The sequence below is a fragment of the Eptatretus burgeri genome, chromosome 14 (genome assembly GCF_056783735.1).
Source record: "Eptatretus burgeri isolate ZD-2024b chromosome 14, Ebu_testis_v1, whole genome shotgun sequence".
In the NCBI taxonomy this organism is placed as follows: domain Eukaryota; kingdom Metazoa; phylum Chordata; class Myxini; order Myxiniformes; family Myxinidae; genus Eptatretus; species Eptatretus burgeri.
Window position 1 is genome coordinate 38,457 of NC_140974.1, and position 12,892 is coordinate 51,348.

Genomic DNA, 12,892 nt, shown 5'->3' on the forward strand with positions numbered 1-12,892 from the left:
ATACAGAACTTTCATCTGCAGCTTTATTGAGTACTGCTCTCCCCTCTAACCTGGCTCCTGTGCCAAACATCATCCTCAGCTTGATGCCGTAAAAACTTCGACCTTCAAGATTATTTGAATCTCCTGCGATGAAGCTGAGCCGATGGGCCTATCACTTCACCCACGCAGCCAGGTCGGTGGTCTGTCTTCTACCGTCTCCTTTATATTTCTTGTATGCTTTGTCAAAGCTCGTATGAAAGCTAACACACAATGCACAGGACAAGAGGGGCGTGGGAAGGACAAAACAGTGGGGAACAGACATGAACATCTGATGGACATCCTTTCATCTGATGAACAGAACAGAGACATCCTTTCTGGTCTTGCACCCTCTGATATTTCCATGCATTGTCCTCCCTCCCACCCATCCCCAGGTTTCTGCAGGGAACAAGGAAATTTGTCTGCAGAACAAAGGAGTTTGGCTCTCCCAGGTGGGTTGGCACCCTTGCTTCACATGTCTCTCCTGGATTCTGCAGCATCTCAAGCTCTGAACATTTTTGGCATCTTTCATGATGAGACAGTCATGCAAGCCCTGTTCTGACGTCACAGACAGTTTGGTGGATCCTGGTTTCTTTTTTTCTTCATCAGAGTGAGGCTAATAATGGAAAAGTAAGATAGAACTGACATCGAGACAAACATGAAGGAAATGATCAAGCAAGAAAAGAGGAATGAGGAGTGAAAGAAACACTGAAATTACCAAGTCAGATGGTTGGGTTAGGGAAGGGAAGTGGTGGTAATGAAGATGATGGGCCTGAAATGGGGATGACAAGAGATGGTTCTGGTTGGCCTCTGGTCTTGCTCCCGATACTCTCTCAGCCCACCCATCCTCTGAAGTTATTCATTCCCTTGCTTGTTGGGTCTTTCCAGGTGGCCCACTGCACCTGTTGCTTCATGTCAGTTTGTTGCCTTTTCCCCCATTTTTTTTTACAGTGATTTAGGGCTGGTGTTGGAGAGTTTGTACATAAATCACATGCTGGACAAAAACAAGAGTAAGAAAGCAAGGAAACAACTGTATCTGATCATTTAAAACATCCACACAGTTTATCACATTTCAACCAGGTACCCCTGCATCCATCATGAGCCACGCGTACAATGGGAATGTGTAACAGACCAACCAAAAGTATTCAATTAATTTGTGTCAAAAAGTTTTCATGCAAGAATATGTTGCACAGGACAATTTGAGAAATTTTTACAATCGGTGCTGTTTTGCTGTTTGAGCAAATAAAACAATGGCAACCACCGACGGCAAGAACAATGCACTTGTTTCCCCACTGTCCAACTATCAGTACATTGATGATGTTCACCCGGTTGCACCTGCTGGTTGCATCATCAACAGGGCACGGGTCTGATGCTGAGGAAGAGCTTCCACCGGCAAGTTATAGCAAAGGAAGCAGACATACCTTCATTAATAAGGTGGAAATCCTTTCGGATGACTTGTAGTACCGAGAAAAGTCATGTATCGCCTTTATTTGATTGACGAGGTTCTGGATCTCTTTTGTTATGGCCACCTGCAGAAACATACAGTGAGACATTGAAGCATAACTCACATTGAATAACTTCCCTCAAGTATATCAAGGTGTTGAAAACCAGAGAGTTGGTGTCAAAGCCACCCAATGCTCGCCTGTTTATACATTTATCGTTTTTAAAAGACGAGTCCAATAATATTTTAAATAAAGCATTGCAGTGAAGTCTGATCCAAATTATTTTAAAGCAATATATGTATTTGTATGTTGTAATCAGTAAAAAAATAGTGTGGTAGATAAAAACATTAGAAAGGAAATAACTTGCACCAAAAACTTTAACATTTTCATGCTCACGCTGACGCTCACGCTCAGGCTGGGGGTATTGCTATAGCTCTCTGTTCTTCGAACAAGCGAGCTAAAAAAGTAATATGTAGTGTTTTGACTTCACAAATATTGAGTATGAAAAAGGTGCACCAACAAAATTTATTTCATTTGGACTTCATTGCATCCCTAGTACACATATTAAATGAATGGCAAGCGTCTAGTATAAACAGGCGAGCATTGGGTAGCTTTGACACCATCTTAGGTTGAAATTAAAAAAATAATTAAATCATTTGTTAATTTCAACTTCACTACACCAATAGTATACCCCAAAGGAACCTCCATGCCAAATATCAGCATCCGAGTACACATATTAAATGAATGGCAAGCTTCTAAATAACTTGCACCAAAAACTTTATCGTTGATGTGCTCCAAAAAAGTTAAGTTCAAAACAGGTCAAAAATTTCAAACATTTGAAATTATTTTTTAATTTCAACTTCACGACATCAATAATATACCCCAAAGGAACGTCCTTGCCAAATATCAGCATCCTAGTACACATATTAAATGAATGGCAAGCTTCTAAATAACTTGCACCAAAAACTTAAATGTTGATGTGCTACAAAAAAGTAAAGTTAAAAACAAGTCAAAAATTAAAAAAAATTAAAATCTTTTTTTATTTCAACTTCACTTCACCAATATTATACCCCAAAGGAACCTCCATGCCAAATATCAGCATCCCAGTACACATATTAAATGAATGGCAAGCTTCTAAATAACTTGCACCAAAAACTTTATCGTTGATGTGCTCCAAAAAAGTTGAGTTCAAAACAGGTCAAAAATTTCAAACATTTGAAATTATTTTTTAATTTCAACTTCACGACATCAATAATATACCCCAAAGGAACCTCCTTGCCAAATATCAGCATCCTAGTACACATATTAAATGAATGGCAAGCTTCTAAATAACTTGCACCAAAAACTTAAATGTTGATGTGCTACAAAAAAGTAAAGTTAAAAACAAGTCAAAAATTAAAAAAAATTAAAATCATTTTTTTATTTCAACTTCACTTCACCAATATTATACCCCAAAGGAACCTCCATGCCAAATATCAGCATCCCAGTACACATATTAAATGAATGGCAAGCTTCTAAATAACTTGCACCAAAAACTTTATCGTTGATGTGCTCCAAAACAGGTCAAAAATTTCAAACATTTGAAATTTTTTTATTTCAACTTAACTGCATCAATAATATACCCCAAAGGAACCTCCATGTCAAATATCAGCATCCTAGTACACATATTAAATGAATGGCAAGCTTCCAAATAACTTGCACCAAAAACTTTAACGTTGATGTGCTACAAAAAAGTTAAGTTCAAAACAGGTCAAAAATTAAAAACATTTGAAATTATTTTTTTAATTTCAACTTCACCACATCAATAATATACCCCAAAGGAACCTCCATGCCAAATACCAGCATCCCAGTACACATATTAAATGAATGGCAAGCTTCGAAATAACTTGCACCAAAAACTTTAACGCTGATGTGCTTCAAAAAAGTTAAGTTCAAAACAGGTCAAAAATTTAAAACATTTGAAATTATTTTTGAATTTCAACTTAACGACATCAATAATATACCCCCAAAGAAACCTCCATGCCAAATATCAGCATCCGAGGACACATATTAAATGAATGGCAAGCTTCTAAACAACTTGCACCAAAAACCTTAACATTTTCATGTTCACGCTGATGCTCACGCTCACGCCGGGGGTATCGCTCTTGCTCTCTGTTCTTCGAACAGGCAAGCTAAAGATTGTGACAATAATTCGATTAAAAAACTAGAAGGGCACTCGGTAGGGCCCATTCCTCCGCCCCTGCAATGCCTGATCCATGAGAACATATCGGGCCCAACACATTTTTGAAATATTGTGCCGTATATGGTTTTAGCCCCAACTCTCAACGGTGAGAAAAAATTAGTTAAAAATTAAATAATTCTCGAAAAAAGATCTGGATTTGGATCTTCACAAAAATCGAATCAGTTAGTCCTTGTCACACATCCAACATGTCCACCAAGTTTCGTCCAAATCCATCCATAACGTTTTGAGATGTTGTGCTCGATATCATTTTTGGCCAAATGTCTCAATGTTGAAGAATTAGTTAAATAATTCTCGTATCCGGATCTCGTATCCGAACCAAAATTAAACCTTGCTGTCCTTGGCCGGTCAACTACACACACACAAAATTTCAGAACGATTGCTTGAAAACTGTGCCCAAAAATCGTGTGACAAACAAATGCTACAAACGTCAAACGTGACAGACCAACAACATACCTGGGGGGGGGGAAAAACAAAATTCGCTGAGTTATACCAACTTCGACTGACCAATAAACTTGAAAAATCTTCGTTGCTTCATGTTTGACCTCCAAATGTTATTTCACAACTGATTCAACATGCCTCAAGTGTTGTAACGAGAATGGATGCTGCGGGTTAAGGTGTTAAGTCGTTGATTCGTTGAATCACAATTTGGATGTTTCATGTAGTTATATTTGTAAAATCCCATTTTAGATCTGCCAACGGACACTCATGTTCAGAACCTTTGTCTGCACTCCATCCCTTTGTGTTTTTCAATTTAAAATGTGATTATTCCTCATTTATTTTGTTGATTCATACCATGATCCCCTTTCTCCTCATTGGCCTCACGACTCACGGCTCTCGAGCCAAATGGAGTATGCGTTCTCTTGAAATCGGGCCAATCAACAGTGCACTCGAGCCACGTGACCAATGAGCATTCCTGATGACGTCAAGACAGGAAAGGTTTTGAAATGGGTTTTTGGGTGAGAGCCGGTCGTCGAACCGGGAATCCCGAGAGCGAGGTCCACATCAGAGCTGTTGAGCCGGGAATCTCGAGAGCGAGGTCTGCGTTCGAGCAGTTGAGGCAGGAATCCTGAGAGTGATGTCCGTGGCAGAGCAGTTGTGCCAAGACCTTGACAGGGTCAGAAGTGTGTGAAGGTTATCTCATTCTCTTAACAGAACTCCAAAGCGGGACTCCATACCGGAGCATCGCTGGGGGTTATTTAGGCCACCCCAGCGAAAGGAGGAACCGGTCCCATGATCTTCGGGACACCAGTGGCAATTTCTCCCAGACTGGCAGGAGATCCAGATCACAGTTCAGTGTGCGTGGGGAAATAGCTGTCTGCTTGCCCCACAGTGTCTCGGCAAGAGTGCACCACTTGGCTCGTGCACACCGAAACCACCCCGTTATCCCCCCACGAGGACACCACCCCCCCTCTTCCACACATCGTCTCACCCTTTTCTCCTTCTGTGTGTCTGACGACCTCTCAATTGAGTCCGTGTCAATTACGGTGGAGTATAAGGTAGGTGAAACCAAAATCGTTGTCGGTGATACACGTGATTTATTTTCTGATGGAGATAGCTTCTTATTGTTCTTTTTCACATTCATATTTGTTGTGACCACCTCCACCGAAGTTGGAAGCCGGTTACGTTGCACCGCTGTTTGTCTGTCTGTCTGTCTATGAGAAGGATAACTCAAAAAGTTATGCAAGGATTCGGACAAAACTTTTTGGACATGTTGGGTATGTGACAACAACTAATTGGTTCAATTTTTGTGAAGATCCGATCCGGCCATTCAGTGGACACAAAGCAGTTCACACTTCGCAAGACGGGGAGAGTTAACTCCATCATCACGAGGTTCGAGTTCGGTTAGGATTGGCTGGGTGCGAGTTGCAGTATCTTACTTCTAGGTATTATACAAGTGACCATAGAATATCGATTCTTTCTTGATTATAAATCATTGGCATGACAAATGATGACGAACAAAACTTACAGGATCGCTGCTGTAAAGAGGTTGACAGACTCTTTCAAGTGTAGATAAATGTGCTACGTTGTCTTTTGCCTCATTCGCAGCATCTGTGATCTTGCCGTCCATTTCTCTCCATTTCTGGGAAATATAAAGCACATATCCTGGTTTAAAAATCGATGAAATGACATCAATTAAATAGTTAATAGCAGCGTAATCATCACTGCGCTGTTGCTGAGCAAACAACTCCATTCATCTCTCCCCTGAGACAAGATATCTGTGTAATTAATCAATTAACAAAGTCGTGGCTGCATATTGTCGTGTCCGGGTGGTTTAACCTATCCGGACGGATAGCTGAACGATTTCCCTTGGAGGCTTGCAGCCCAGATTCTCAGAGATGATGGCGCGCGCAGGAAGGATAGGACGGCAAGGACGGAGCAGACGGAAGTAAAGCACAATGGGGTTTATGGTGAACCCATGACAAATAGACAGACGCAAGCAACTTAAATAAATATGGGCTTTAATGAAAATAAATCAACTATTTACAATGGCAATCACATGCTGGGAGAAATTATCCTTAAACCATACCTAATTAACACAGCACCACCCCCAGTGTGGTGACGCATCACACTTCAGCTCACAGTTTCCCTACCTAATTTACATCGAGATGTCTCCTACACGTCCACAGACCAAGCAACTCTATACATTCCTATCTTTCCTTTGAAATTCCTCCATCAAACCCACAAACATAACAATATGAACATTCTGGATATTAAAAGTGGCCGGATAATCTCAGCTCATCAGCACTGATGACATTTAAGATAAATATTGGTGAGAAGTGGAAAGCTACGGCGTTGCTTACAGAGAAACACAGAATAATTCTGGCCAACAGAGTTGCAGAATTTAAAACACCGGTCACTTTTACAGATACCTTGATGAGCTTGGAGCGTGCTGCAAGGAGGACGTTCAAAACGGTGCGGCAATCCGTCCCTTCAACTTGCTGTATAATCGAGTTCAACTTCACCGACATGAACCTCCAATACTCCAGCTCCGTCAACGGGCCAGAGTTATCTGCTTCCTTGCGGACATGTTCACTCTTCGTCAACACCTGTGAAGCAAGATAGAATATCAGATCTCATATTTATGAAGTTAAATAGATTTTTACACATTATGGAAGACAACAAGCCTCATGAGTACCTTCAATACATCATCAAGATAGATAGAATCACAAAATAATGGCAAAAAGTTAATCAGGGAAAGTTTTTTTTAACATCACCGGTGTCGATGTGTTCTAATATCATCATCGGTGATATGAACAAAATCATTGTTAAAATAGGGATTTCTTTCAAAAAACAAAATCTCATCAAAGCATCTGCCTTACCTGATATATCTGTTGATGCCAAATCAACAAGATGCCTTCAAAATCAGGCAGCAACTGAGGATCATGAGCAGCAGCCGTAATATCATCGAAGGATTGAAATCGGTTCAGGTCTATTGCGCTTGGCCTTTGCAATTCCGGAACACCTTCAATGCTTCGGACAGCACCTGGAAAAGTAAATGTGGGTCGGTCAAAGCCAGAGCAGTTTCCTGGCCAAGGAATCAGGTCACGGGTGCTTCGTTTTCAAAATCAAAGGAAAATACGATCAAACTTTTACAGTTATTGCGGAAGGGTGGAAATGTACAAATATAAACTCTTCAAATATGCGGTGGTTTCCAAAAGCTTCGAGGAGAGAAATCATGCCCAGCTTTCGAACTTAGCTCAGCCGGCAACGGTGGTTGGAAGTGGTTGTTGTTTCCTCTGCCACTGAAGGTGGATGGAGAGACAGACGTCTCTGTCTGTCTGTGAGCAGGATGTCTCAAAAAGTTACGGACAAATTTGTTCCGAAACTTGGTGGACAGGTTTTGGCATGTGCCGAGGACAAATTGATATGATTTTGGTGAAGATTACACATCCAGACACTAGAATTTTTAAAGTGATTCTTCACAAATTGAGAGATAGCTTGGCCGCCAAAAAACTATATAAAGCACGATATTTCAAAAATTGTGGACGGGTAACGAGAAAACTTGGTGGAAGAGTTAGATCGGTGAAAATAACAAGTCAATTCGATTTTTGGTTAAAGTCCGGGTGCAGATTTGGCCTTTCGGTGGGACGCGAAACATAAACTGTTCAGCCTGGCGGAGAGAGAGGTACGAGCTCATTCCAGTTCAGCCATGTTTACATCTGATCATGAGTCCACGCTTTGAATGGACCATATTGCACATTCCCAATGTTCACAGGACCCACCTGACTAAGCTGCGCATTTTACACCCCCAGGGCTCCCTCGGTTTCCCCCGAGACTCTACCACCACTGTGGCATTTCGTGTGCTGGAAAAGCCTGCAGCACTCACCTGGTTGAGCCCACTGTATTGGAAGCCACTCTTCATGCTGTCAAAGCCATCAAGACATTGTCACTGTGTCAAAGTTTATCATTCACCACTGTTGCCCGATCGGTCACTTCTCCGAAGTGCTATCGCTCCCAATGTCAACCTCCTCCCAGCACTTTTATGACATGCACAACTTGTGCACTTTTAAATCCTTCCATCTCATTTTTTTTTTTTTTTTTTTTTTTGTATACCTTGGTCGAGGCTCGTATGAGAGCTAACACACAACTCACAGCAAGGAGGCATGAGACAAGAGGGGCGGGAGTGGAAGGGACAAATCATTGGGGAACAGACACAGGTGAACTGTGGAAGGGAGAGGGATGGGGATGGGACGGGGAACATGGCGAGGAGAAGATGGACATTACAGGGACTTTCAGGAAGGAAAGCAGGAGAATTGAAGGAAGTGGGCTTGGGTGGATTATCGGGGTAGAAAAGATCGAGGATTTGGATGGGGGAGGATAAGAGGTGGTGGTGAACAGCTGTTTTGAAAGCCTGGAGGGAAGAATGGGAAAGAATAGAGTGAGGAAGTTTATTCCAAAGGCGGGAAAAAGAGGAATGAAAGAGTGAAGATGAGCAGTGATTCGTGATTTTGGTAGTTTTACCAGAAGGGGGTTGTTGGCGGACCTTGAGCGCCCTGTGGAAATGTGGTTGGGACAAATCGCAGAGAGAGCAGCGTGGACACGGCTGGAGAGGAGTCGGTAGAAGACAGAAAGACCACCGACCAACCTGCGGTGATTGAGTGAGAGGCCCAAAGACTCAGCTTCATTGCGGGAGATGCCAATGATCTTAAAAGCCCTGGTTTCGACAGCGTGAAGTCGAGAAAGGTGGGAGGCAGGAGCACCAGCCCAGAGGGGAGAGCAGTACTCCATCAGGCTACGGACAAAAGCTTTGTAAGTGGTCAGGAGCTCAAGAGGGCCGAGGAAGGACTTTGCACGACAGAGGATTCCCAGTCGGCGACTGGCTTTTGAGGCAAGGTTGGAAATGTGACTTTCCCAGGAAAGGTCATGGCAGATAGTGAGACCCAGAAGCTTGAAAGAAAAGACTTCTTCCAGAGGATTGTTGAGAAAGTGGATGGGGGGTTTTCTAAACGGTCCTTTCGAAGAGACATAGTGAGAGTGTGAGATTTGTCTGGATTGAAAGACATGTTCCACGTGTTGGACCAGTTTGTGATTTTATCCAGATCTGCAGTGAGCGAAGAAGCTGCTGCTTGCCGGTCTGAGGGATGACAGATGGTACGGCAGAGGGTGGAGTCATCGGCAAAGAGAAATAGAGGATTTTCCAGAGAGTCCGAGAGATCATTGATGAAAACCAGAAAAAGAACAGGGCCCAGAACACTACCTTGAGGAACTCCAGCCTGCACAGGAAGAGGGGATGAAAGAACTCCATTTAGGGCCACACGTTGACTGCGACAGGAGAGGAAGTCTGCGAGCCATGAGTGGAGATGGCCTTGAATACCATGGGAAGAGAGTTTGGTGAGTAGGGCAGGGTGCCAGACTGTGTCAAAAGCACGTGATATGTCCAGGGATACGGCTCGGATTTCCTGTCTGGCATTGAGGACCTCCATCCATTGATGGGAGAGCAGTAGCAGCATATCTAGGGTAGAGTGACCTGGTCTGAAACCAAATTGATGATTGGAAATCAAGCCATTGGAGAACAGGAAGGATTTCATGTCTGAAGCGATGATGGATTCCATAACCTTGCTGATGATTGGGAGAAGGCTGATTGGTCTGTAGTTACAGGGATCTGTTTTTGCACCTTTTTTATGCAGGGCAGTGATGTTAGCAGATTTCCAAGCAGATGGCAGATGACCTTGGGCAAATGAGAGGGTGAATAGAACAGAGAGAGGGTGAGCAAGAGCAGAAGAGCAGGCTTTGAGGACACGTGGGCTGATGCCGTCTGGACCGGTTGCAGAATCTGACTCGAGGTTTGAAAGCAAGCTCTCCACCTTGTCAGGAGAAAAGGATACAGAGTCCAGGGACAGTTGGGTGCGACTGGGTAAAGTGGGTAGAGATAGTGATGGGTTTAGGACACAAGATTTAGCTGCAAACACCGAGTTTAGACATTCAGCTTTATCACGTGTGGAATCAGCAGTGCGGCCATTTGAGGTAAGGGAGGGGATGGAGGGGGAACATACACCAGAAACAGATTTGATTAAACGCCACCAGGATTTTGAGGAGGGAGAGAGGTTTGAGAGTTCAGACTTGAGATGAGAAAGATGTTGTTTTCTGGCTCTCCTGAGGGTAGATACACACTTGTTCCGAGCTTTGTGGAAAGAACTGAGATTGCCCTCAGTTGGGTTTGCTTTCCATGAGGCAAAGGCAAGTTGTTTCAGGACAACTGCCTCGCCACAAGCTTCAGTAAACCAAGGGCGGGAGGAAGGGTAAGACAACTGAACACGAGAGGGGATAAATCTGTGCATGAGGGAGAGCAAGTTTCTTTGAAAGAATTCCCAGGATGAGTTGATGTTTGAGAAAGTAGTGATAGGAGACCAGTCTGTAAGTTTGATGGCTGCTCGGAGACCCTGCCAGTCGGCTTGAGTGAAATGCCAGACTCGACGGCGGTGAGGTGGTTCTCTGATAACAGCCAGAGAGATGTCCACTTTAACAAGGACGTGGTCAGAAGAACCAATTGGAGCAAAGGAAGAGCAGCAGATATTGTCAGGGAAATTTGTCAAAATCAGATTCAGAAGAGATGGAGTACCATTGGTAAATCTCATTTGCATTTACCTCCCCCCCCCATCCCATGCCCCCCTTGTCATTTAGTTCCACTGCTGACCCACAAAACCTAGTATCACCAATTATCAATGCGTATGTTTGGTAATGTATGTGAGGTTAATGCTTATACACCTAAAATCAGATATCGTCATGGGAATGGCTTCAAGAGTAAAATGGGAATTGTTTATAATAGTCATTTCTGAGTACAGGTATCCCCCGCTTAACTCAGGGGCTACACACCTTTGTAACCCTTTGTTTTGCGAACTTTCGTTATGTTGTTGCTCATTTTCCATTATTTGTGATTGGAAAATTACACTTCATTTCATAACCATAATGTTTCGATCTAAAATAATGTTTCACCTGACCAGGGAACAGGTAGTGCAGGTTTACATGGTACCTGGAAGCAAGTCACCGATCTGACTTTGAAACTCAAAGTGACCAATGTCGCAATTATTGGCAAACAGGGACGACCAATTGGTCTCAAATTGAAAAGGGCAGATTGTTTTTTGAACGCAACACAATTAACCTTTTTAAAGTCCATGAAATAATTTGAATTGATCCATTAACTTCAACTTTTCCCCGTCATTGGGGAGACAGGTCCATTTGCTAGTTATTAATAAATGTCAAAGCTGCTGAACGATCTTGTTTCTGTCATTTTCAACACTCAATGCACATCTTACCTGCTGTGGAGATCAAAATGGGAAGCACAATCCATGCTCATCACTGGGATGGATGAACCAATTAAGTTGTCATTATCTTCCATATTCTAGCGCACCATGCAAAGCATTGTCATTCTTAATTTATTATGACATCATTTGCACTCTGTTCTGTTTCTCCAAACCAAATTACAAATCTATAATTAGTTTATCAGACGATGTGTGGTGAGCACCATTGTTTGCAACACCAAACTTTCAACACCAAAACACTGTTGGTACGATGCAATTTTTCAAGTCTGACAAAATATTTGAATAAAGTGACTAAGTGTGTCCTCTTTCATGTAAGTGGGTGACAAATGCTGTCTGCCATGTTCGTTTTCTGCAAATGAATGTGGTGTTTGTGGAGAGTCTCCTCCGGTAGTGCGTCGATGAATTCGATTTCCTCCAGTTGTTCCTCCACTGAACTCCATCGTGTTCCTCTACATCTCAGAATGTGTATTATGCCATTATTAAAAATGAACCTCACTCACAAAGTTCCACAATAAGTCCACGAGCCAGGCTCAGATGAAGTTTTAACTGGAACCGCTGTTCTATGGATGCAAACCTCAAATGCAGAGCACCAGAATAAGTCTCCCATCCATCCATCCATCCATCCATCTATCAGGACCATACTCTGTGTGGAGTGTTGGTGCTATCTAAGCAGTCTTCTCAACTATTGGACACAATCCTGGACGGGTCACCACTCCGACACAGGGTTCCAGGATGCTGGGGTCCCACTCATTTTTGCCGACCTCGGAAGGATGACAGGCAGAGTCAACCCCACCTGGTATTAATTCAACAGCCGAGTGGGATTATGAACTCAGGATCCGAGGATCCCCAGACCACCACCCTATCCATTAAGCCAACACCACGCACACAAAAAGTCTACAGTCAGATGATATTCTGCTGATGTTTAAGAGGGATATAAAAAAAAAACATAACATACCATCCAAAAACGAAATGAAGCTCAATATGCTATCTTTGAAAGTCTTTTTCGTTTTCTCTCCAGATTTGGAGTTGTTGAGTTCACCCCATTTGTCACTGACGTCCATGGCAGGGTAGTAGATGTTTGAAATTTTCATTCTTGCTCCTCGTAACACATCTTTGGTGCAATCGATTTCACCGAAATACACTTCCTGTTGGGGTTAGGTGCATTGTTAAACTTACTGATGGTTGGTTTACCGTCACTCCCGAGCATTACACCAAACAGCACAATAAGCGTGGGAAAGTGGGGAAAGCTTTTTCACTTGGAGGTTGTGGGTTACGATGTGTTAATAAAGGTGGAAAGTCTGATTTAATGTGATTTAGTTCCAGGCTATCAGGCAACAACAGGTGAAAATTTGGGAAGGGAATGTCTACTTTCCATAGGAACTGCACAACCACCAGTTTTCAACTCATGACGTCCAGCGGTTTGGAAGTGTACA

General features: G+C 42.8%; 1 protein-coding gene across 13 annotated transcripts in view; it reads right to left on the reverse strand.

Annotated features, from left to right (window-relative positions):
* Nucleotides 1–409: 409 nt before the first annotated feature.
* Nucleotides 410–12,892, reverse strand: part of LOC147012519 (dynein axonemal heavy chain 8-like) — a 70,479-nt gene continuing 57,996 nt past the window's right edge. For 2 of the 13 annotated variants that reach the window (XM_085853496.1, XM_085853502.1), the window contains 5 exons: nucleotides 12,415–12,604; nucleotides 7,020–7,183; nucleotides 6,570–6,746; nucleotides 5,666–5,779; nucleotides 425–1,544 (listed from right to left, as the gene is read on the reverse strand). In XM_085853496.1, the coding sequence (XP_085709622.1) occupies nucleotides 1,413–1,544; nucleotides 5,666–5,779; nucleotides 6,570–6,746; nucleotides 7,020–7,183; nucleotides 12,415–12,604 (777 nt within the window). In that variant the 3' untranslated portion in view covers nucleotides 425–1,412. Of the gene's footprint in view, nucleotides 1,545–5,665; nucleotides 5,780–6,569; nucleotides 6,747–7,019; nucleotides 7,184–12,414; nucleotides 12,605–12,892 lie in introns of all 13 variants that reach the window. The other 11 variants (XM_085853500.1, XM_085853495.1, XM_085853494.1 and 8 more) reach the window with 9 other exon arrangements.